At 37.6% G+C, this 26,913-nt stretch overlaps 1 protein-coding gene across 1 annotated transcript in view; it reads left to right on the forward strand.

Annotated features, from left to right (window-relative positions):
• LOC127447450 (low-density lipoprotein receptor-related protein 2-like) overlaps positions 1-23,294 on the forward strand; it is a 135,348-nt gene extending 112,054 nt beyond the window's left edge. Inside the window, 23 exon segments of the mRNA XM_051709337.1 lie at positions 317-436; positions 1,706-1,822; positions 6,209-6,246; positions 6,248-6,326; positions 8,137-8,274; positions 8,601-8,723; positions 8,862-8,990; positions 9,222-9,353; positions 10,851-10,982; positions 11,074-11,217; positions 11,632-11,797; positions 11,910-12,038; positions 12,571-12,791; positions 13,156-13,335; positions 14,579-14,698; positions 15,047-15,137; positions 16,245-16,312; positions 16,530-16,647; positions 17,393-17,519; positions 18,644-18,751; positions 18,987-19,103; positions 21,487-21,558; positions 21,986-23,294. Of these exon segments, the coding sequence (XP_051565297.1) occupies positions 317-436; positions 1,706-1,822; positions 6,209-6,246; positions 6,248-6,326; positions 8,137-8,274; positions 8,601-8,723; positions 8,862-8,990; positions 9,222-9,353; positions 10,851-10,982; positions 11,074-11,217; positions 11,632-11,797; positions 11,910-12,038; positions 12,571-12,791; positions 13,156-13,335; positions 14,579-14,698; positions 15,047-15,137; positions 16,245-16,312; positions 16,530-16,647; positions 17,393-17,519; positions 18,644-18,751; positions 18,987-19,103; positions 21,487-21,558; positions 21,986-22,156 (2,840 nt within the window). The 3' untranslated portion in view covers positions 22,157-23,294.
• The last annotated feature ends 3,619 nt before the right edge of the window (positions 23,295-26,913 follow it).

Raw genomic sequence — 26,913 nt, forward strand, 5'->3', positions numbered from 1 at the left:
ACAATTGTGGTGAGCAGAATATCATCTCAGAATGCTATTTTTTTGTTTTGGCGGCACGAGGGGGACCTACACAATATTAGGCAGATGGTTTTAATGTTGTGGCTGATCTGTGTATATAGAACAAAAACTCTGGACTTTCAAAATCTTCAATTAATCACGATTAATTATGAAAACTTTGATTAATCACGATTAAATATTTTAATCGACTGTCAGCACTAGTAAAAATTCAGAAAGGTTTGTATGAGGGTTACGTTTAGAATTAGGGAATAGTTGTTGTACAAGTGAAAACACAAAATGTTATGTGTGGTGTTTGCAGAGGAGCTGACCTGTGAGCCAGTGGGTGATTTCCGCTGTGATAACCATCAGTGCATCCCCCTGCGGTGGCGCTGCGATGGAGACAATGACTGTGGTGATGGATCAGACGAACGCAGCTGCAGTGAGTACCAGCATTCTGAGCTCTTTATAGTTATAGTTAATAACCAATGTGGTGTGGTGGTGGTGTAGTGGACTAAAGCACTGAACTGGTAAGCAGAAGGTTGTTGGTTTAATCCCCACAGCCACCACCATTGTGTTCTTGAGCAAGGCACTTAACTCCAGGTTGCTCCAGGGGGATTGTCCCAGTGATAAGTGCACTGTAAGTTGCTTTGGTTAAAAGCGTCTGCCAAATGCATAAATGTAAATGTAATAAAAAATAAACTAAAAAATGCAACAAATGGGGAGTAATCAAAAACTGTTCTGTTTAAAGGAATAGTTCACCCAATTCACCCTTTGCTGCAAACAATGTTATGCTTCTGTTGAAGCCATTAGTCTGCATTATTTCAATACTTCCATTATGTACTGCAAATGACGTAATCGATTCGGTCTCTCTACACTCTTAAATTTCTTATACTGTATATCTGTATATTTTCTATTCGATTCTAGTGCGTTATTCGCAATGCTTCATGGATTGTAGTTCATTGCCTTCATGAAATATTTTAAGTTCTCTGTGTTTTGTCTGATTTTCAAATAGTTTTTGCTTCAAATCAAAGTTTGTAATTTTGTGATTCACCTCGGAGCTGGTTGGTTGGGTTCGTGGCTTTAAACTCTATTATGAAAAACTTTATGAAATCCTTTTGGAGACTTATGGCACTGTTGAGCTCTATTGAGGAGAAGAACTTAGGAAGACCGAGAGAGCAAAGGAGGTGTCAGCCCTCCATCATGGTACAATGGCAGACAAGGTGCTGTGAGGTGTGATAGGGTTACAAATGACCTGTGTTAAAACTTTGTGATGCATGTTGAAAGAAGCTCTAATTTTTTCAGCACATTTCTCCTCCTCAAAGAGGAACTGCAGGGGTGGTGAGTGCGGGCCACTCCCCTAATGAATTCAGCTATGAACTCACCTCTAAAAAATGGCTCTTTAAACCCTACTTGGCAACTGTAGCGAGCTGTGAAAAACAACTATGTTCTCATCAGATAACCCTGTGATTCTGTGACACAGTGAAGAACAGCTTAATCACTGCCCTTATCTGTGTCAGAACAGAAGCTTGTTGTGTTTATCATGATTTAATAAAGCAGCTCTGCTACATTTTGTTGGTTCAAATGTTCAAGTTTTAAAGACTTTATGAATATTTTGATTGGATGAGCCGCATTCATAGTGGCTTTATTGGCTTTTGTGTCTTTCTGTTTGGTTTTGTGTGTGAATGACATGCTGCTTATGCATCCACAGCCCCTCGTCTGTGCACAGAGAGCGAGTACCGCTGTGACAACCTGCGCTGCATTCCTGATCGCTGGGTTTGTGACCATGACAACGACTGTGAGGACAATTCTGATGAGAGGGACTGTGGTGAGTGAAAGAAAAGACAGACAGGAAAAGAAAGGAAAGGCAATCAAAAGAGGGATAGAGAGAAAGAGGATGACTGGTACTTTTGCACACATGGGGTACAAATTAAGGCCTGAAATTAGTAAAGAGTTACGTCATTGCAACGAGGTGCTTTAGAAACCCTCAGAAAATGTTGATCATCAACTTCAGGCAGTCAAACTAAATGCTATGCAAGTTGTTTTATTTTACATCTATTTTCTGAGGTTTGCAATATTTGCAACCCTGTTCACGGCTCAACGCTAAGGATGTTTTCTACTGGCCCGGTCGGACCAGGGCTTCAGAATTTACTTGCCCTGCCAAAATTTCACTGGCCCTGACACAAAAATTGTTTTTACCATCATGGCTTTAAAAAAATGTGTCCAAATCTAACTATTTTTTGTATATATTACTTCTTTAAAGGAATAGTTCAACCAAAAATGAAAATTCTCTCATCATTTACCCACCCGTATGCCATCCCAGATGTGTAAGACTTTCTTTCTTCAGCAGACCACAAATGAAGGTTTTTAGAAGAATATCTCAGCTCTGTTGGGTGCCAAAATTTTGAAGCGCCAAAAATGACATAGGTCAGCATAAAAATAATCCATAAGACTCCAGTGTTTAAATCAATATCTTCAGAAGCAATATGATAGGTGTGGGTGAGAAACAGATCAATATTTATGTCCATTTTTACTATAAATTCTCCTCCCAGCTCAGTCAATCTCCATGGGTGCGTCTCAGTCAGCTCCCTAATTCAGTAGTCAGGGCACTGATCAGGGAGTCGGGAATCGCAAAATCGCAATACTCTGAAACCTTTGCTCCCTAAAAAATCCCACAATACACCGTTAAATCCAGGGTGTATCGTTGCTCACTATGTTCCCTAACTGGAAATGTCGTCGTGTCTTCTGAAGTCTCTCAAGCCATTAGAAGACGAGCACAAGTGTAAATATACAATGTCAAAGCCTTATTTTCTCAGTTAAAAGAGATGTTGTTTGTAATGTTGGTCATCCATAATGACCATGAAAGGGAAACAATCTTTTAAATGTTAAAGTTGTTAAAAGTAGGTTTAAAATACACTCCTGTATATTTTGATTTATTTATTTAATGTCATTTATTTTACATAATAACACTACGTTTAAATATCTTATTGAACTACTATGAACGATAGTGTCATTTATTGTAATGGACTCGACATGGAGGCAAAGGTAGAATCCACATGCAAGAAGTTTATTACAATCAGCAGACAAATCCAAGACACAAGGCAGAGACGTAATCGTTGAAGCAGGCAAAGTAATCGTTACACAGATAATCAGTCCAACCAGGCAAACAGAGCAAAACAGTAATCCAAAATTGGTAATCCAGTAAAGCAGGCACAATGGTCATAACAAGTAGGCAATAAACAGGCAATGAGAATAACACTTGGTAAGGCAGTGAAACTGGCAATACTTCGCAAAGTAACAAGGGAAAAGCATGGCTATTTATATGATGCAAACAGGAAGTCACCACAGAAGAAATGGTACAGTGTCAGTATTCAGGAGAGGGCTCCCTCTGGTGGTCAGCTGAAGAGATACCAGCCCATTCGTTACATTTATACAGCGATGGTGCTGATTAATAACAGCTGTGCTTGAATACGCAAGCCCGTTAATGTTTCGCGGGTGATTGAGTCATAAGTGTCCCAATGTTCAATGGATAAACACCCTTGCCAGTGCCCGAATTCGTGTTCACAATATATTGATTCACAACATGGGGAGATAGGGAGCTGATTTAGACACATCCCACTTTAACTTTCAGTTTCACATTCTTCTTCTTGTGTTTTTGGTGATTCACATTCTTCATGCATATGCCCCCTACTGGCAGGGAGAAGTATTTCTAGCAAAAATGGACCTGTTTCTCCCTCACACTTATCATAGCACTACTGAAGACATGGATTTAACCACTGAAGTCATATGGGTTACTTTTATGCTGCCTTTATGTGCTTTTTGGAGTGTCAAAATTTTGGCACCCATTCACTTGCATTGTGAGGACCTACAGAGCTGAGATATTCTTATAAAAATCTTAATTTGTGTCCTGCAGAAGAAAAAGTCATACAAAACTAGGATGACATAAGCGTGAGTAAATGATGAGAGAATTTTTATTTTTGGGTGAACTATTCCTTTAAGACAATTTCAACCAAAATTGTATTACATTTATAATTTACAAGACATGATTTATGCCTTATGTAATCTCTTATAAGCGCTTTACAGATATGAATACATCATATTAACCTCAGCTGTCCTGCCATTTACGCGTGTTTTAAAGCAAAGAGTTCTGTGGAGCAGAGGATGGGTTTTCGGTCACCTGTGGCTGAATGTAATAAACATAAGAATCCCTGAGAGAGGAGACCTTACTAATGAATCGGTTGTAACGTGTTAAATACAGACAGATATTAGGCCTAATCTGTGAATTAAGAATGTGGATAGAAACATAAAATTAAACAATCCAAACAAGACCAAAACTGACTGATACACAAAGCACATAATGAAAATACCTGTACAGCCCAGAAATGGGAAATGTAACAGGTTTGTTATGAGAATGATATGAAGTAGACAGATTTAAATGTCATCTTTGAGCTGAACAACTCTTCTAATAATAACAGCCAAAATGATTTTGCTTCTTTTCATAACAAAAGCCATTATCATGTCGAATTAATGTTTTACGTTTTGAAACATTACCTAATTAAATGTATATTTGCATTTTGGATACTAAGCAGCTCATGATTTCCAGCCACGTGTATAACCGGGATTTAACGTTTATTACGCTTCATCTGAGAGAAAAACGCTTCTTTTTTTTTTTTTTACTGTGGGAACAATATTTGCGCTCTGTCCCTTTACAAGAGCACATGCACATTAAACAGCATCTACGATGCATGGAGAATGATTGATTTACAGTCCAACAGAAAAAACTTTGATTTATTGTGTTCCTGTGTATGGATTGCTAATTTTCACCAACATGTTAAAACTCGCAGTAACGGGTGAATGGTTGCGTTTCAAAGCTGTCAAATTCAAATTAGAATATTTGTTGAATTTAAGCTAAATATTGCACATTTCAATGCTAAAACTGTGCATTCTAATTTTGAATGTGTGTCAAGCACTGACGATGACTTCAGACTGATCACATTCTTGCTCTAAAAAAGGCTATATGCAGCGCATCTGTCATGGTCCTGTCACCTTGTCAGGTTGGGTTTCTGTCTGACGGGACCATGGCATCATTGTCCCGTCTGTCTTGTGTTTCGTGTATGTCCTTTGTGTGAGCGCACGGGTCCGGTTGTTAGTGACCGCCGTGCGCTCTCCGGTGATGTCACGGTCCTGTCACCTCGTCAGGTTGGGTTTTGTCTGACGAGGACCGTGGCATCATCGTCCCCTGTCTGTCTCTTGTTTCGTGTACATTCTTTGTGTGAGCGCACGGGTCCGGTTGTTAGTGACCGCCGTGCGCTCTCCGGTGATGTCACGGTCCTGTCACCTCGTCAGGTTGGGTTTTGTCTGATGAGGACCGTGGCATCATCGTCCCCTGTCTGTCTCTTGTTTCGTGTACGTTCTTTGTGTGAGTGCACGGGTCCGGTTGTTAGTGACCGCCGTGCACGAGTTACCGCCGTGCGCTCTCCGGTGATGTCACGGTCCTGTCACCTCGTCAGGTTGGGTTTTGTCTGAGGACCGTGGCATCATCGTTCCTTGTTTGTTTTGTTCCAAGTGTGTTGACATTTTCTTCGTCATGTGTTTCAGGTGCCGCTGGCATGCGGAATCGGCGTTTTCATGGGAACCCTGATTGTTTCCATGGGAACGCTGATCATGCCAACTTTCAGCTGGCGAGCGGCACCTGTTCCTTGTTTGTTCATGCCTATTTTAATCCCCTTGTGTGTCATGTCCTTTGCTGGATTGTTAGATGTTGAAGGTTTAATGTTGCTCAGTGTTGACTGAGTGTTTGAGCATTGTTGTATGATTGCATTGTTTGTTTATCTGTTGGTTGCCCGCATGTTGGGTGTGTGGTTTAAAATTTGTAATATTTAAGGTAAATATTCAAATTTAGTTTCTCAGCCCTGTTGACAACCCTTTCACGCTTGTCAGATGCAGTCAACAATACAATTAGTGTAAAAATGTAACAAAATTCTTTGATAATCATGAATGCCCCCCAGTTTGTTCATGGCACTCGCCACCACTTTGAACATCATAATACTCTCGTTTTATTACAGATTGATCCTAAGTGGATGATATTTAAAGCATTTGTGTGGCTGAATACTAACAGGAAGTATGTGTAATTCATTCTCCATGGAGTATTGATGGAGACTGGCTGCAGAGATTAAGCCAGCATGCTTCATTGGTTTTGTTGAATGTGTTTCAGAGCTGCGGACGTGTCACCCAGGTTACTTCCAGTGCAGGAAGCGGTCACTGCATCGCTGAACGCTTCAAATGCGACGGCAACGCTGACTGCCTTGACTATACCGATGAAAGTTCCTGTCGTAAGTGTGCCATGTTTTATCTATTTTGTTTATCTGAGAATATCATTGGAAGACTGTTGTTGTTACATTGTATCACCATCTAGAGTCAAAATTAGGGATGCACCGTCAGTGTATCGGCTGCCGATATTTGTCGGCCAATTATTGACCAAATTAAAACCATTGGCTGTATCAGTTATAAGCATGGAAATGCTGATTGAGAAACCAATGGTTTATTTATAATTACTTAGTAACACACTTTGTAAAAACTCTGTGCATCTAAATGCACAATCCAGAAATAATAATGGCCACAATATGTAGAAGGGCTGGCACTACTAAGAACTTTTTATTCTTTCTCGTTCTTATATTAATTAAGAAAAAAAAGGTGTTTTAGACGTGACAGTTGTGAAAGTGGCACTTACCTAAAGGCTACATGATGAGGGAACCCAACCAAAATGCTTAAAAACCAGCAGACTTTGACTTCTGAGACATCAGTATGATATCTGTTAATGTTGCATGATTGATTGAATTAAGATTGAAATTGCTTTATGAACTTGCGTGATTAGTAAACCTTAAAAGGCTGCGTTTGAAAGTATAGTCTGCATTCAGCATTCCAGACAGCGCTATGTGAGCAAGTGGCGCCCTCTAGCAATGTGGATTGCATTATCCATGATCTATTATACCACAATTGCTCCTTTGGTTAAAATGTTTTAATTTTCCATTATGTGGTTGACATTTCCATAGAATTGCCCAGCATATGCATAGTATGAATTTTTAATGTTCTATCATAAACAGTACATGCATGTAAAATGTGAGTTCTGTTGATTTGAACTGCAAAAACAGAAGTGCAGAAATGTTTTAGAAGTACAAAATAACCTTTTTTCATATAAATCATCATGTTACCATATTTAGTTATTTTTTGTATCTTTTTATCTTCTATGTATCTTTCATTGTGGTTCTCTTTAAATTTTTTCCCTGCCATGTGTTCAACAGATCCAATCCATGTCCAATGGAAATAATTTATTGTTAGAACAGTAAAAAAAAAAAGCTTTTGTACCTCTGTACATTTTTAAAGCACAATTCCCATGTAAAAAAGTGATCTAATGACAAAATAAGATAAGTGGAAAAATTGTTATCGGCCTATGGTTTTTGTTCAAAAAGGTATTGGTGCTCTTTTAGTTAAAGATTGTTGTGCAATTGTTACGTGGTTCCCACAGTCATGGAAAACCTGGGAATTTTCAAATTGTGATTTCCCAGCCTGGAAATATAATGGAAATGTATAATCTTAATGTGTAATCTTCTAAGTCATAGAAAAGTAATGGAATTTTTTACATTTATTTCTAGTTTAGTTGTGTTTTCTAAAATATTTATTTGTGTTTCAGCTACAATAGTGCATATAGTACGACAGCCAATCAATCACCTTATTGTTTTTACAATAACTAGATCTTTTCTTATTTGTGAATGTGAAGTTTTAATGCTCCAAATGTGTAATGGCTTTAGCAACCCATTTTACTTCCATATCTGAGCTATTTCTGAATGAGACAGGATATTCAACAAGAAAAAAGTAGGGCTGCATTTCCATTGGAAATTAATTGAATAGTGAAAAGTGGAGTCAGGTGCTTGGAGAAGAGGGGTTGAATGTATTGGTAATATTACCTGAAAAGGAAAGTAATTTCAGAGGCACAGAAAGTTAATGCATTTGAATAAAAATTTGCAAAGACCAGAATTTTTGGGGGGAATTATGTGCACCGATAAGACCAGGAATGTATATTAAGAAAGACAATAAGGTCTATTTTATTTATGTTGATTGTGTTCATGTGTGTGTATATTTCAGCCACACGGTACCCGAATAGTACTTACTGTCCACCGTTCCTGTTTGAGTGTAAGAATCACGTATGCATACAGCAGCACTGGATATGTGATGGAGATAATGACTGTGGAGATGATTCTGATGAGGAGCTACACCACTGCTGTGAGAAACACACATGCATCTTACAAACATCTCTAAAATTTAACTTGGTATTTTATATATATATATATATAAAAATACCAAGTTAAATTTTCATATTTAACATATGAAATAACATAATATTTCATATATATATATATATATATGAATACGGTCCGTATTTAATTATTATTTTTTATTTAATTTCCTGGGATAAACACAATTGCACAACAGTAGAGACACACAAATGCACTCATGCAGAGATACTTTCATTTAGCACAATTCAACCAATTCACAAGCCTCTTTAAAAAACTTTTTCTTAACACATGTTTTGTGCATTTTTTTCTCAGTGGACATCCTGTGTGATCCTCCGTTCAGATTCCGCTGTGATAACAACCGTTGCATCTACAGTCACGAACTCTGCAACACTATAGATGACTGCGGGGATGGAACCGACGAGAGGGAGGAGCATTGTGAGTTCAAAGAAGTTTACAACAAACAGACTAGTGTGAATACTTACTTTGTTTTCCCTTAAGATGTTGTTCATATTCTGTACTCATGAAGCTGAGGAGCATTAAGACGCTTTGTTTTGTGGGAATGATTCCTCGCAGGTGTGACCCCCACACATGGGCCGTGTTCTGCAGACGAGTATAAATGTGGGAATGGTCATTGCATTCCTCTGCAGTACGCCTGCGATGACTACGATGACTGTGAAGACCAGACTGATGAACTGGGCTGCCGTGAGTTCACCACATACATGCAATGAGGACGTAAAAACAATGTAGATGGAAAAACCCTGCTGAAAAGACTAGCATTGCTGGTCACCAGGTTGTGTTTTGCATGCTGATTAACGAGCATCCCAGCATGCAAAACACCATGCTGTTCCAGTTTACCAGTTTTGCTTGGCTTGGGTTTACCAGGGTTTGTTTCCCTACACTTTTGTAAGAATATGTAACATTTCTCTCTTTTAGACTACGGCAGTGGGCGATCGTGCGGTGAGAATCTGTGTGAGCATAACTGCACGGATCTGACAAGCGGAGGTTTCATTTGCTCCTGCAGACTAGGATATAAACCCAACCCTGAGGACAAGAACACCTGTGATGGTGCGTGACGTCAACCTTGTGTTGTGTTTGCGTCTACTTACACCTTTTGTGTTCCCGGTCAAAAATGACTGGCCCACTAAGATTGTTAATACATTTCTCATATTGCATATATTATCCCAAGATATTGCATTAGATCTTTTGTCAACTTATTTTTTTAGTAATTATGACAGGTTTTGCACTTCTATTTCGAACATATTTAAAAAATATATATATTTTTATTAATAGAAGGATTCCTTGAACTGAGCTTATATGTGACAAGTGGGGGGCACTCCCTGTAGAAAAAAATGATGATAATAATTATGTAATAACAAAATAACCACTTGCTTGATCTAAACAAAATAGATGTCATTTTAAAGCTTATAATCTGGACATTAAAATGCATATAGCTGATCCGACCAATTCTTAAATAAATACTTTTTAATTTGCTGACAAATTAGAACTGTTTTGTTCTCTTAATTTGCAAATTTGTTATCATAACAATTATATTCAGAGTTGGTTAAAACATAGAAAAGATTAGATAGCCATGTGTTATATATAGTTGGAAAGGTCTTAATTAGTAAAATGCAATGAGCAAATTTGTTTCACCCAGAGGCCAAACTGCAGTGAGTTTAGGTGTATGAAATTCCCACTGAAACACATAAATACAATAAACAGAAGTGTCTTTTTGCCATGTTTTTCCTTATTCCTGAAACATACATATAACATAGACAGTGACATTTTGTAACTTACAGCAGACTATCCCGATTCAAACGAGCCCAAACACAACATAATATGAAAAGTAGATCTTGAAATATTCCTCAAAGAGTGTACATGGAAAGACGACGCACAAAAGGGGGTTCAACACACGTTGTGTGTGTTTGTGTGTATGTGTGCGTGCACGTGTCCGAGGGCTTTGTGTGTGCAAACACACATCCACATGTGCTCATCTAAAGGATTGGGATGCTCGTGAACACGTAATATTTCTGTATTACGTAGTCTAATCCGTTCATTTCCAATGGCCGGTCACTTTCGACCAGGAACAGCACAGGTGTAATAAAGTGAAATAAAACCAATAAAATTTTATGAAAATAATCAAAAAAAAAATTGGTGTGTTCAGATGCCTTGTGTGAACAAAGTCATGGAATGTATTCCAACTGGTGAAATAAACTACAGTTTTCAGAAAGAAAAAAAGTTAATCGGTCAGTTTTGACCGGAATACAATATAAGGGTTAATACTTTCATTATTACAAGACATCAGCTGGAACACTGGCAGGATTATTTCAAAACCATCAAAGATAATTTTTCAAATTTAATTGTGTAGGGCCCTTATTGGGAGTTCCATCATGCAATGTTCCATCTAACATTTGTTCTTGCTGAGCAAAACCTTTCTGTTGTGCGAACTCTTTGGTCACCCCATGTAACGATCATTGTATCTAACAGCTGAACACAATACCGAATCATCAGGAAGTGTGTGTTATTCCTGTATCTGTAATGTGAGATGTTTTCTCTTCTCTGCAGATGTGAACGAGTGTGAGAATTACGGCATGTGCCCTCAGTTGTGCCAGAACACTAAGGGCAGTTATGAGTGTTTCTGTGCTGAAGGCTTTCGATCTGTGGGGGAGCAGCCTGGAGCTGAATGCGCCGCTGAGGGTGAGGCCTACTACCTAAGTAGACAGCAAGGCAGCTCACTAGGTCTATACCTTTTTATCATTTAACCTGTCACTCTTTCTTTTTGTTTCAGGAAATCCTCCCGTTTTGTTATTGCCTGATAATGTGCGCATCCGTCGCTTTAATCTCTCATCGGCGCAGTACTCAGATTACGTGGATAATGCAGAGCACATTCAGGCCCTAGACTACCTGTGGGACCCAGAGGGCCTCGGCCTCAGTAAGACGCCATATGCACGGCTAATGTATATACTGTAGTGTTGATGCAGCTGCAGTTTTCAGCGCAATAGAGCATGACATAACACAACTCCCCAAAAGCATTGTGAATGTGTATATGTTGAAATATACTGTATTTGTAATGTATATAAATGCAATAAATGTAAAAAAAATTGCAATGCAATGCTTCATGGGATGAATAGTTACACTCATTCAAATAATTTTTTGCCTCAAATCAAAGTTTGTAATGTTGTGAATCATACCAGAGCTGGTTGGTTTGGTTCAAGGCTTAAAACTCTTTATTGAAGAAAATGAAAGTGGACATTTTTTTTGGCACCAAAACCACTAAAAAAAGTGCCCTATTATGTTTTTGTGTCTGCAGTGAGGTTAATAAATTTGAACTGAAATGATTTTACAGGTATAGTGTACTGGACAGTGTTGGGACGAGGCTCTGAGTTTGGCGCTATTAAAAGAGCCTATATGACTACGTTTGATGACCACGGGAATAATCCTGTAAAAGAAGTGGATCTTAACCTCCGATACATCTCCAGTCCTGATGGCATTGCTGTGGACTGGATTGGACGGTACATGAAATTCATTTTTAAACTTGATTTCCTACAATATGAGATTTAGTGCAGACTGATATTGTTTCCTTTTTAATATATTGTTTCCTAAGTTGTTTATCTTTTTTGTTAGCCACATTTACTGGACAGATGCCGGGACCAATCGGATCGAAGTGGCAAAACTGGATGGGCGGTACAGGAAGTGGTTAATTCACGCAGATCTTGATCAGCCAGCTGCTATTGTGGTCAACCCTGCTATAGGGTAAGGATGTTAAGATACATTATTAGGGTTGTTGACACAGCATGTTCATGGACTATTTATTATTGATGGATGGAGATAAATCCATCAGTAATGACGGTATGAGCATGTGGGAAAATTTACAATTTGGTCTGTCGAAGTGACAGATAATGAATATAAATTTACTACTCAAAGGGGATAGAAAATTCTTAGAAAGTCAATGTTTTTATTTATTTATTTTTTATTTTATTTTATTATAATTATAAAATAGAATATATATATATATTAGTATATAGTATATTTTTAATAAATGTATAATATATTTATTTATAGTCATTTTTTAATTTGATACATTTACTTTAATTAAAATTGTGTAAGATAGCAATACTTGTCAGAGTACAACTAAAGTAAATGTATCTTTAAATAAAGATGTTTAGACGTTTTTATTGGAAAAGACTGACTAAGAATTATTTTTTGCAGTATATTTTGCAAGGAAACACCTTGTTGCCATTACTAAGCATTATTGTGTGCATATGTGTGTGTTTGAATATAATAGTAAGATGTTCTGGACGGACTGGGGCAGGAAGCCCAAGATCGAGTCAGCGTGGATGGATGGCCAGCACAGGCAGGTGCTGTTAGATGAAGATCTGGGGTGGCCTACTGGATTAGCTTTGGACTACCTGAATGAAAACAGGATCTACTGGTGTGACTCCAAAGAGAACATCATTGAGTCCATGAAAGAGGATGGAACAGACCGGAAAATTATTATATCAGGAGGTGAGACACTGGAGCAATACAAAAGGAATAATTCACCCAAAAATGAAACTTTTGTCATTATTTTCTCACCCTCATGTTGTTGCCAACCCATATGCTGTCATTTTAGTGACAATGACAGTTCACAGTGATCAGGTCTGTTGGCTATAAAAATAACACAAAAGCACCATAAAAGTAGTGCATGCAACTCACCAAAAAAAAAAAAATTTTTTTTGTGAGGAACCGATTGGGAATTTAAGTCGTTATTCACTGATAATATTCACACAACATCAGGGTGAGTACAGAAATGAGAACAGAATGTTTATTTTGAGTGAATGGTGCCTTTAAGTTTGACTGGCCGTTGTTCTCATGTTTGTCGTCATTGCAGACGTTGGTCACCCGTACAGTCTGGATGTGTTTGAAGGACATGTGTACTGGACGACTAAAGAAAAGGGAGAAGTGTGGAAAATAGATAAGTTCGGGAAAGGAGACAAGGTGAAGGTGTTGACTATAAACCCCTGGCTGACTCAAGTACGCATCTACCAGCAGCACAGACACAACCACTCAGGTGAGACAGATCTATCTATTGATCGATCGTTCTCTCGTTCTATCTATTGATTGTTCTTTCATTCAATCTATCAATTGTTCTTTTAATCTATCAATTGTTCTGTCGATCGTTATTTCGTTCTATCAATCGTTCTATCGTACTTTTGTTCTTCCTATCGTTCTTTTGTGCTATCGATCGTTCTTTCATTCTATCTATCGATTGATCTATCTATTAGTTCTATCGTACTTTTGTTCTATCTATCGTTCTGTTGTACTCTTGTTCATCCTATCGTTCTTTTGTGCTATCTATACTTTTTCGGTCTATCTATCGTTCTATGGATCTTTCATTCTATTGTCCGTTCTATCGATCGATCTATCGTACTTTTGTTCTATCTATCGTTGTATCAGTCTTTCGTGCTATCTGTCGTTCTATTGATCGTTCTTTCGTTCCGTCATTCTATCTATCGTTCTGTGGATCTTTCATTCTATTGATCGTTCTTTTGTTCTATCGTTCTATCTATCATTCTATCGTACTTTTGTTTTATCTATCGTTCTATTGATCTTTCTATCTATCGTTCTATTGATCGTTCTTTCGTTCCGTCATTCTGTCTATCGTTATGGATCTTTCGTTCTGTTGATCGTTCTTTTGTTCTATCGTTCTAGCTATCATTCTATCGTACTTTTGTTTTATCTATCGTTCTATTGATCTTTCTATCTATCGTTCTATTGATCGTTCTTTCGTTCCGTCATTCTGTCTATCGTTATGGATCTTTCGTTCTGTTGATCGTTCTTTTGTTCTATCGTTCTAGCTATCATTCTATCGTTCTTTTGTTTGAACTTTCGTTCTATTGATCTTTCTATCTATCGTTCTATTGATCATTTTTTCGTTCTATCTATCGTTCTATCAACCTTTTGTTCTATCTCATTCAGTTGATTGATCTATCTTTCTATCTATCATTATTTCATTCTATCTATTGTTCTATCCTACTATTATTAGTTCTGTCATTCGTTCTGTCTTTCCATTCATCCATCCAACTATCAATCGCTCGTTCTATCTATCGTTCCATCTATCGATCTTTCAGTCGTTCATTCTATCGATCAATCGTTTTATCGTTCTATCTATAGTTCTTTTGTTTTATCTATCATTCTATTTATCATTCTATCTATCTGTCTGTCAACCCAGTAACTGCTTAGCAACGCCCTATCAACCACCCACATATTTCAGACACCAGCCAAAGTTTTCTCACTTTCTCTTTGTCTTGCAGTACTCAACCCGTGTCAGGATGCCTGCAGTCATCTGTGTTTGCTGCGGCCGGGTGGATACACCTGTGCCTGCCCACAAGGCTCTGCACTTCTCACCTTCAACAAGAATGAATGTGATGCCGGTAAGAGATGCAGAGATGCCCACTTCCCTTGCTTGCTTGCTTGCATCATCATATTTCTCTATTTAATGATACACTACATGGCCAAATGTATGTGGACACCCAAACACCATACCCAGAGTGGTTAATTACAAGGTTGTATCCACAAACGTTTGGCCATGTAGTGTGTATGCATGTGCTACATCTAACAGTGCATGATTGCAATGCCATGTTGAGATCGAGATAAGCGAAAGAGATGAAGATGCTGTGTAATGAGATAATGTTGTGACTGTGTTAATTTGTCATAATTGTGTGGCTCATGTTGTTGTGGTGATGTCATGGTTATGTCATGCCTGGCCCTCGCATTTGCAGCCATTGAAGCAGAGGTGTCCATGCCGCTTGCATGCAGATGCATGAATGGAGGAACATGCTACACTGATGACGCAGGCCTACCAAAGTGCAAGTGAGTGTGACCGCTAGTCAAGAGCATGAAGAGGGGACCCTCATGTAAATTAGACATTAATCTACATTAGTTTACACAGAAGAAAGAAAGAAAAATAGCAAATGTGGGACCAAAAAAAAAAGAAAAATTTGCTAGCATTAAAAGTGGATCTCAGGTGGAAAATATAAAATAATAATACTAAAAAATGTGATTTGACCCCTTTAAGGACTTAAAACCCATTTAACATGTTAATTCAGTGTGAATTAATTACATAGAAAATAACATGTTAAAGAAATTTATGCAATTAATCATGTGCCTGGACTGTAATAAGGAATATTCCTACCATCGGAGAAGTTTAAGCTTGAAGTACCACATGTTTTCAGCAGGGGGCAGTAAGCAAAACTCCAGCTGTATAGGCAAAGCGCAGCTGCACAGACAAACCAAACTCAGCCTTGCTTGACACTAGTGACATCACAAGATGAGAACGCGTTCTTGCGTGCAAACACAGTTTGGTGGAGCGCAATTCCAAATGCAGGGATCTCGAGACATGTTTTTCCTAAGTTTCAAACTATGTTTAAATTGACAAAGCCACCTAAAAACGCTGTATTTGTTAGACAACGCAGCCAAAGTAAGATGCGTCTGTCTGACACATGTATCCTCCTTAGAAATCCCTTAAGATATCACTGACAGATTGATGAATTAAATTGCTAAATGGATTGCTGTAGACTGTAGGCTGGGAGGGGTGGGGCGATTTAATTAATCAGCATGTTATGTAATTCGATTTAAAATTGTAATCGATTAACAGCCCTAAAAAAAAAGAAGCAAATCGGCAATGTTTAAATAAAAAGTTTAAAGGGGAAAATTATTTAACTGACTAGTAATTCCAGTGTCGACAAGTAGCAGCAGTACTGTTAAGTCGATTAGTCTCGCACATCCCAAGTAATCACACATTTTGTCAAAATTGTGCTATGACCAGGTTTCTTAGACTATGATCTGTCCTGTGTCAGATGATTTTGGCTCAGCTACGCTCAGATTCAGTGAAAACCAAGTGAGACTATTTGACAATCCACATTTGACTGGACAATCATTTTTATAACTTGTCTAATCACTCTATTATTGACTCCTCAGGTGTCCGTATGGCTACTCTGGTAGTTATTGTGAAATGGGCAAGTCTAGAGGTGCTCCTGCAGGCACAGGTAAACAAACTGCTATGACATGACACTTTGTTACATGTTAATGGTTCCCTGTGATTGTATAACTTATTAATTGCAAGTGTGAGTAAACATTTTTGCTCATGGCTCTGTAATTGGTCCAAAGGGTTATGTGATGCTGTTATTTATTGGCAGCAAATGACCTCAAATGGAGTACACTCAACATATGTTTCTGTTTGTTTGTTTGTTTGTATGTTAATAGCTGTGGCCGTTCTGTTAGCAGTGATAATTATTCTGATTACTGGAGCTCTGGTTGTGGGAGCTTTTCTCAACTACAAGCGCACCGGCTCTCTCATTCCATCCATGCCTAAACTACCCAGGTACAACATAAACACCACTCAACCACAGACATTACAGTGGCCCAGGGCTGCGCGATATATATTGAATATTCATGATTCATGAATATTCACAATGTTCGTGATTTCAGCAATATCGTGCATGTCCCAAACATTTTAACATGTACATTGCCGGTCAAAAGTTTTGAAACACTTGACTGAAATGATTCTCATGATCTTAAAAATATTTTGATCTGAAGGTGTTTGCTTAAATTTTTGAAATTAGTTTTGTACACAAAAATATAAATGTGCCAACATATTACAAAACTAAAACTTTATAAAAAATTTAAAAAATTGACTTAGACCGAACAATAAAGAAAAGCAGCCAATACGTGCCCAGCATAGATAGGAACACCTTCAATACTGTTTAAAAAGCATCCCAGGGTGATACCTCAAGAAGTTGGTTGAGAAAATGTCAAAAGTACATTTCTGAAAATTCTAGGCAAAGGGTGACTACTGTGAAGATGCTAAAATATAACACAGTTTCACAAAATAATTCCCATAGATCCATTTCTGTTTTTCCATAGTTTTGATGACTTTATTATTATTGTAAAGTGTGAATAATAATATAATAATAATAATGAATAAGTAAGTGTTTATAAATGTTTGACCAGTAGTGTATTTCATTAGGCTATTTTCACATTGAATGTTGTCAAAAGGCAAAGATTATTATTCCACTGATTCAGATATCATGTTGCAAACGCTCCAGTTTTTCTCTGTTTGTGTTTAGTCTGAGCAGCCTTGTGAAGTCGGGTGACAGAGGAAACGGAGTGTCATTCCATTCAGGTGATAATGTGACAATGGACCTGGAACCTCAGAATCTGGGCGTGTCCTACATCGACCGAGCGATGCAGCTGGTAAATGTGGCCCATTTTTGTTGATTTAACAGTAACTGGCATCTGGTAAACCTTTAAGTGCAATCAGTACATTTTTCTGACTTATGAGGTGTTAAATCTCTGGTTGACCTTTTGAACCAACAGTAGTGCTGATGATTATCATTCCAGACCTCGTGTAAGTGGACGTTTTTTTAAAGGGAATGCTGGAATTCAGCTACCATTAATCATGATCTACTTCAGGCTGCTAAAGATAGTTCAGTCATGACAACTGGAAAGATTTCTCTGAAAGATTTAGAATTTTAATGTGGGTATGACATATTGATAGGATATTGGTCTTGGTCGGACAAGATCTGCTACGCTGCTGCACAATTAGATAAACACAAGACATGCTGCATTAAGCATGTATGACATGCTGCTGCACAATTAGACATAAATAAAATTCCCATGTAGCAGATCTAGACAAGTGAAGCTGGGGTGGAGGAGGGTTTCAGAGAAAACTCTCGCAGCATGCTGCAGTGAAACTGGCTTATCTGCAAAACTGACCTATTTAAATGTTAGACAAAAGGAGAGACACAAGTTGATTGGCTACCTGATTACATGTCAAAGGACCAATCAGCTTACACCATGTGAGCCGATTGGCTTAACATGTCACATGTGAGCGAGCCGATTGGCTTACAGATAACAAGTTCAAAGAACCTATCAGCTTGCGCCACACAGTTACATGGCTGAACCTCAGTCATTGTTTTAATTGAAGTGTGTAATTTCTAAGCCACAAACATCAATTGAAAAAATAATGTCTGTTTTTTTCTCAAACACTGCTCCTGTCTTCCATTGGTCAGAACAAACAGATAGTCTTGCCACAAACTCACAACATTGGTTAAGCTAATGTTGCTGTGTCAGACTTTTCAGGGAATCAACCTACAGATGGCTTACTTATAGTTGTCTCTACATATTAAGCTGGCATGGGAGAAAGTATTTGACTTTAAAAGAACTTGGATTCCAAAAGTCTCAGTGGGGTATATAATGGTCTGTGATGAAGTTCAGTTCTAACCTAATTTGGGGTTTTAGTAGTGATAAATACCTTGTAAATTCAGAAATGTCATTTTCAGTTTTTCTGATTTGGATCCTCTGGTTATTGCTATTAGGATGAGAATTTTGCGGACTCTGGGAGGCAGCCAATCACATTCGAGAATCCTCTATACTCAACTACAGCTGGCACATCCAGTGATCCAGCAGTAATACATGCTACACAGGTACATTGCCTATTGCAAACATTTTATTGATCTAGATACTACTTACTGCAAAAATTACTGTCAAAATATACAATATCATACTAAAACATAAATATTTTGCTGGCTAATTAATCTTGTTTTAAAGATGTTTGGATATTTTTCAAGAAATCATGCAGTGCAGTATAAACATAGCCAAACATTTTTATTCTCAGCAGGGTCTTGAACTTTAAAAGTTGTTGTGCTCAACTTCATACAGGTAACTGTGAATGTCAGTGGTGAGCAGGTGGAAAAGAACTTTTCAAACCCAACATACCATGCTCATATACAGGCAGTCGAGGTGAAGAGTGTACCGGTGGAACAAAAGACCACACAGGTAAGAAAATCACAACATATTTGTCCTAACATTTGTGCCATTTTTCCTATTGTTCCTCGTTGTGTTACCAAGGTTACTCAAGTAATGATCAATCATAACAACTTTTAAGACATTGTGAAATAGCTTGACCAACACAGTTTTCTTTCCTGCGGCGGACATATTGTAGGGCATTTTTTTTAAATAGCCAGTAGGATTTATTTGCATTTGCTACATGCTAGTGGGTTACAAGTGGTTTTAGGGGAGGGACATTCTCATTTTAGAGAGTATTTGATTGGATAAAAATCTATGTAGTGCAACATGAGTCATCAATATTTTTGCTCCATTTTCCCAGAAGAAAAAGATTGCATTTTAAATGCATATATCTGCTAAAGGTTCATTTTATAAGTGTACACTCACTTATAGGTGGCATCAAAGCAAACAGACGTGCACTAAAAGCCTCAAATCTCCCATTTTGATTTCATGTGGTTTTTCACACTTTACAGTAAGCACCATATCAACTATATGAAAAGCGGTCAATTTTTAGAAACATTTTGTGATGTTACACAACGCTTAAGAAACAGTGAGATGCAATGCAACTGTGAAAGACTTAAGTTTAACACATTTGACGTGGCCTGGGTAGCTCAGTGGTAAAATACGCTGGCTACCACCCCTGGAGTTCGCTAGTTCGCTAGTTCGAATCCCAGGGCGTGCTGAGTGACTCCAGCCAGGTCTCCTAAGCAACCAAATTGGCCCGGTTGCTAGGGAGGGTAGAGTCACATGGGGTAACCTCCTCGTGGTCGCTATAATGTGGTTTGTTCTCAGTGGGGCGCATGGTGAATTGAGCGTGGTTGCCACGGTGGATGGCATGAAGCCTCCACACGCTCTATGTCTCCGTGGCAACGCGCTCAACAAGCCACGTGATAAGATGCGCGGGTTGATTGTCTCAGATGCGGAGGCAACTGGGATTCGTCCTCCGCCACCCGGACTGAGGCGAATCACTACGCCACCACGAGGACTTAGAGCGCATTGGGAATTGGGCATTCCAAATTGGGAGAAAAAGGGGAAAAATCCAAAAAAAAAAAGAAAAAAAGTTTAACACATTTGAACAAAGATCATTATATTAAAATACAGTGGCAAAAAAAAGTATGTGAACTAGCTGGTTTTCTGCATTAATTGCTCATAAAATGTGATTTCATCTTCATTAAAGTCACAAGTTTAGACAAAGCACAATATACTAAAGCTAACAACACACAAGCAATTATAATCTTTAATGTCTTTATTGAACACATCCCATTAAACATTTAGTGTTTTGGAAAAAGTAACCCTAGGCTAAAGACAACAAAAAAAGCTTTTAGAGTCAGGAATTGGCAAACCTGGCATCCAATTAATGAAACGAGACCAGAGATGTGGGTTAGAGTTACTTCACAAGAAGCATCTGCTGACATGGACCATGCCAAGCAAAAAAGAGATTTCTGAAGACCTACGATCAAGAATTGTTGCTTTGCATCAAGCTGGAAAGGGTTACAAAGTTATCTCAAAGAGTTTAGATATTCACCTGTCCAGAGTTAGACACATTTTCTATAAATGGAGAGGTTTAAGCCACTGCTTTCCAACAAAAACATTGCTGCTTGCCTGAAGTTTGCCAAAGACCATCTTGACACTCCACAATGCTACTGGGAAAATGTTTTGCGGACTGATGAAACTAAGGTTTAATTGTTTGGTAAGAACGTGCAGCACTATGTATGGCGTAAAAGGGGCATCGCATACCAACATGATAACATCATCCCAGTGGTGAAATACGGTGGAGGGAGCAGTATGATTTGGGGTTGCTTTTCTGCTTCGGGGCCTGGAACGCTTGCCATTATCGAGGGGGAAATTAATTCCCAAGTTTATCAAGATATCCTACTGGATAATGTCAGGGTAGCTGTGCACCAGCTGAAGCTCAGTAGAAGTTGGGTGATGCAGCAGGACAATGAACCAAAACATCTAAGTAAATCCACTACAGAATGGCTTCCATAAATGATAATCCACATCTTGGAGTGACCCAGTCAGAGCTCAGACCTTAACCCAATAGAGATGCTACGGAATGACCTCAAGAGAGCCGTACACACCAGACATCCTAAGAATATGGCTGAGCTGAAGCAGTTCTGTAGGGAAGAATGGTCCAAAATTCCTTCTGAATGTTGTGCAGGTATAATCTGCAGCTACTGGAAACGCTTGGTTGAGGTTATTGCTGCTACAGGAAGATCGACCAGTTATTGATTCCAAGGGTTCACATATTTTTCTTGCCACTGTATAGCACAAATTACCTAGCTACTGGAGTACTTGGATGATTTATCTGTCAAGTATTAGAATAGTTACAATGACCTAAATTTGCATCTCAGTATTCATTCATTTCTTTCAGGAGTCCAAATGGAGTTTGTTTAAAAGAAAGCTGAAGCCAAGTACAACATTTGAAAACCCTACTTATTCAGAGGTGAGGACAATGTCAAATCCAACTTCAGATAAAATAATTATGAATGCGGTCACACTTTATATTAGGTGGCCTTAACTACTATGTACTAACATTAAATACATACAAGACTATGCATTTACTGTGTAACTACATGTTGTTAGGCAAAATTCCCACATTTGCTGATACTGAGGTTGAGGTATGGGTAGGTTTAGGAGTAAGGATAGGGTTAGGATTAGGGGTTAGAGTTAGGTTAGGGGTAAAGTTAACAGTGTAACTACAAACGTAATTAAATGCAAATACTTTAAATGTAATTACAATGCAACAACATGTATGTACATAATAAGTTCATTGTATCAAATGGTTAAGTATAGAGTAATTAAGGCCACCTAATATAAAGTGGGTCCATGATTGCTTTAAAATATTATAAAACATGTACAACTTGTTTCAGATGCAGAATGAGCAGACTCTTGGAAGTGTAGATGCCAGCTCTTCAATGCAACCATCTCCATTTGTTCCCCCTACCAAACCCCAGAAGAGAGAGAAGCTCAACACCTATTCTCCAACAGAGGACACTTTCATAGACACAGCCAACCTGGTTAAAGAGGACAGTGAAATATAACCAACCCTCTCTCCACATACACATACACACACTGGAAAATACAAAGAAACACACACACTCCCTTTGCACAGAATCTATTTTTATATGCAAAATGCATACTACAGAAATCAATTTAAGATTATTTTGGAGAAAAAAAGAGAAGGTATAAATAAGAGTAGATATAATGTTTGTTTAACCTACAGGAAAGAGGTCGGTCCAGACTTTGCCTTCTGATACTGTATATGGCAATTCTTGTATGATTCTTTTTTATTGTGACGTCATATTTGTATATCTTTGCACTGATGCTGCTGAAGGAGAATGCTATGAATATTTTGTACATTTGTAAATTGAAAAGATTTTGATGTTGATAATATCCTCTGCTCAGAAGTTATTTTTAAATAGATAATACTTATTCCTGGAGATACACAAACATGCCAACATTGCAGTATGTGTGAAGTGCTTTGAGAGCATGATTATTTTTAAACTGTTTTTGCCACTGGATAGAAAACATAATGAATATTGCATATCACTTATGTATATATATATATACCTCATTTGTGGAGTGGCCAGCTTCAAGAAACACTTATAGCATATTATGATCAGATAAAATATAAATTAACATGTCATGATACAGTCATGTGAAGATCTGCTTGTTACTACTATTAAATGAAAATTTTGCCCAAAATTAATGCTGAAATTTCTTTCAGCCTCATGTTGTTTCAAACCCATATGCTGTTTTTTTTTTTTTTTTTTTTTTTTAATGAATCTTTATGCAGATCTTTTCCATACAATGATATTTTATAGTGATCACAGCTGTCAAGCTCAAAAAAACAAAAAATTTGTGCATTATATTTAAGTCGATATTCACAAAAAAACGTCCCTTCAATGGCAATTCTCAAATCGCATTTTACGTTCCTCAGATACAAACTGATGTGGCACGTTCAGTTAAGACATGTGGAAACAAATGGCATCAATGTTGTCGCACCTGGCACGATCCACCATTTTTGAATCTCAATGTAAACGCTAATGAGATTTAAAAGCTTCTGAGCCTGGAAGATTACTTAAATTTCTCATTTGTGTTCCATAGACAAAAAATAGCAGCATGTGTGTCTGAAATGACATGAGAGTGAATAAATATATTTTTTGGTGAATAATACAAGGAGGTTGCATCACTGTTTCATTATACTGTGGGGTAAAATATTAGTGGTTTCAGTGGCAGAAGATCTTTTCCTTTAATTGAAGTTGGCTTTGTAGTCAAAGCTTTCTCTTCTGGCAGTGACTCCAGTATATTTAAGATAATGTTGATCAAATTCCTTCTGCTATGTCTAGCTTCGGGAGAAAGGGACCCTCAAGTCTGAACAAAATAATAACAAAATGCAGTGACTTCTTCCACTTTCCCTGCATGCCAGATAAAAGAAATTATGTTACAGACGGTTAACTCTGTCACCACAACTTATGCTTTATATTTTAAATGATACTTGAAATTGCCCAACTTGTATACATGTGAAATGATTGATGATGTCAGATATCCCAGCAGTGTGTTAAGGGCATATTGACAAATATAACTTTCCCATCTGATGACTTGCATTTAAGTCAATATAAGTCAGTTTTGAGTGATTTTTGTATATTAATGACAGGAAAATGACTAAGTTTATTCATCTCAACATATATAAGCCAATATGTGTCTATAGAAAGGAACTGGAAACAAATTAATGCTGCTGTGAAAAAAAAAAATCAAATAAATATGTTTTTTTTAACAAATGTTCAGATGTTTTTGAAATATTTTATATAATAAAAATACAATTTTATAAAATATTTTTAAATATATTTTTTATAGAAATTACATTTTTAATTTTTATATTTTATAAAAATTAAATATTTTATTTATTTATTTGATTGTTTTCAGTTTGCTTTTAGAGTTCCACACACCTTTTGACCAATGAATTTCCTTGAAATGACTTTTCCAGATATTTGTGATTGGATAAGGACTTTGAAAAAACATTTTATAGAGACTGCACTCAAAAAGAGCAATTTCAAGGTTCGGTCTTGGAAAACCAGAAAATATCAGGGAATTTTTTCAAAGAATGTCCAGACCTGGAAAAATTATGTAAACCATTAAAGTAAATATACATTATCTAGTGATTTATGAGCGAATCTTTCCTTTAATTCAGTTCTTTTTTATTAATTGGTTGAAATGGTTCAAAAATCAGTCTATATGATTCATTACTGAATTGGTCTGATCAAAATTATTTTTTAAAATCTGTATCTAGTAAACACAAATGACTGGAAAGCTCAAGGAAAAATAATGGAAAATCATTGATCAAAAGGTATGGGAATGCTGAATTTCTAGACAATTAACTATTTTTTTTTTAGAGTAGCATAAGTAGAAAAATATATTCACTATAGAACTTTCCATGTTTTTCATGACCATAAGTTTTATCAACTGGGAATTTAATTGAATGAGATTAGACTTAGGTAAAGTCTAGAGCTACTTTTAACAAAACATTCAGTGCATTCAGAAAGTATTCAGACCCCTTCATTTTTTTCACATTTTGTTATGCTGCAGCCTTATACTAAAATGCTTTAAATTATTTTTAATAATTTTTTTCACATCAATCTACACTCCATACCCCATAATTACAAAGCAAAAACTTGATTTTTCATAACTTTGCAAATTTATTAAAAAGACAAAACTGAAATATCACATTGACATAAGTATTCAGACCCTTTACTATGACACTTGAAATTTAGTTTAGGTGCATCCCATTTCTCTGGATCATCTTTGAGATGTTTCTACACTTTGATTGGAGTCCACCTGTGGCAAATTCAATTGATTGGACATGATTTGGAAAGGCACACACCTATCTATATAAGGTCTCACAGTTGAAAATGCATATCAGAGCAAAAACCAAGCCATGAGGTCAAAGGAACTGCCCGCAGAGCTCAGAGACAGGATTGTGTTGAGGCACAGATCTGGGGAAGGCTACAAAACAATTTTGGCTGCATTGAAGGTTCCCAAGAGCACAGTGGCCTCCATAATTCTTAAATGGAAGAAATTTGCTTCCTAGAGCTGGCCGCCTGCCCAAACTGAGCAATCAGGGGAGAAGGGCCTTGGTAAGAGAAGTGACCAAGAACCCGATGGTCACTCTGGTTGAGCTCCAGAGATCATGTGTGGAGATGAGAGAAACTTGCGGAAGGACAACCATCACTGCAACACTCCACCGATCTGGGCTTTAAGGCAGAGTGGCCAGACGGAAGCCTCTCCTCAGTGCAAGACACATAAAAAAATCACCTAAAGGACTCTCAGACTGTGAGAAACAAGATTCTCTGGTCTGGTGAAATGAAGATTGAACTGTTTGGCCTCAATTCCAAGCATCATGTCTGGAAGAAACCAGACACTGCTCATCACCTGCGCAATACCATCCCAGCGGTGAAGCAATGGTGGTGGTAGCATCAAGCTGTTGGGGTGTTTTTCAGTGGCAGGAACTGGGGGACTGGTCAGGGTTGAAGGAAAGCTGAATGCAGCAAAATACAGATATCCTTATATCCGAGACAGCCTTAATGAATATCTGGTCCAGAGTGCTCAGGACCTCAGACAGGGCCGAAGGTTCACCTTCCAACAGGACAATGACCCTAAACACACAGCCAAGACAACGCAAGAGTGGTTTAGGGAAACTCTGTGAATGTCCTTGAGTGGCCCAGCCAGAGCCCGGACTTGAACCCAATCGAACATCTTTGGAGAGACCTGAAAATGGCTGTCCACCAAGGGTCCCCATCCAACCTGACAGAGCTTGAGAGGATCTGCAGAGAAGAGTGGCAGAAAATCCCCAAATCCAGGTGTGCAAAGCTTGTCACATCATACCCAAAAAGACTTAAGGCTGTAATCGCTGCCAAAGGTGCTTCAATTAAGTATTGAGTTAAGGGTCTGAATAGTTATGTCAATGTGATATTTCAGTTTTTTATTTTTAATAAATTTGCAAAGTTATCAAAAATATTTTTTTTTTGCTTTGTCATTATAGGGTATGGAGTGTTGATTGGTGTGAAATAAATTTTTTTTTTAAAGCATTTTAGCATAAGGCTGCAGCATAACAAAATGTGAAAAAATTAAGGGGTCAGAATACTTTCTGAATGCACTGTATATACCATGCTTTAAATGAACAGTAAATGTATTTTCTATCAGGCCTATATGATTTTATTTATGCTTAGAAACTAATCTATACACATAATATGAAATCTATCATTATTTGACTGCACTTATAACAAAATGTAGTAGACTAAATCCACCAACAGGGTATACAGTACCTGCTAAAAAGGAAAGAAATTAATATTTACATTTACATTTATTCATTTGGCAGATGCTTTTATCCAAAGCGATTTACAAAAGAGGAATAATACATCATAGGCGATTCATCTTGAGGAGACATTGGTACGAAAAGTGCTGAATTACAAAGTTTCACAAGCATCAGAAAAGTAGTATACAAGACAGATTAGAGTGCAACAAGAATATATATAATTGTTTTTGTTATGAGTGAATGGTTAAGTGCTCATGGAAAATATGTGTTTTTAGACATTTTTTTGAAGACAGAGAGTGAGTCTGCTTCACGGATTGAGTTGGGAAGGTCATTCCACCAACATGGTACAGTGAAACCGAAAGTCCTGGAAAGTGTTTTGGTGCCTCTCTGTGTTGGTAAAACAAGGTGCCGCTCATTAGCCGACTGCAGGCTTCTGGTGGGCACGTAGCTCAGCAGAAATTATTTTAGGTATGCTGGAGCAGACCC

Source organism: Myxocyprinus asiaticus, chromosome 10, assembly GCF_019703515.2.
Source record: "Myxocyprinus asiaticus isolate MX2 ecotype Aquarium Trade chromosome 10, UBuf_Myxa_2, whole genome shotgun sequence".
Lineage (NCBI taxonomy): Eukaryota > Metazoa > Chordata > Actinopteri > Cypriniformes > Catostomidae > Myxocyprinus > Myxocyprinus asiaticus.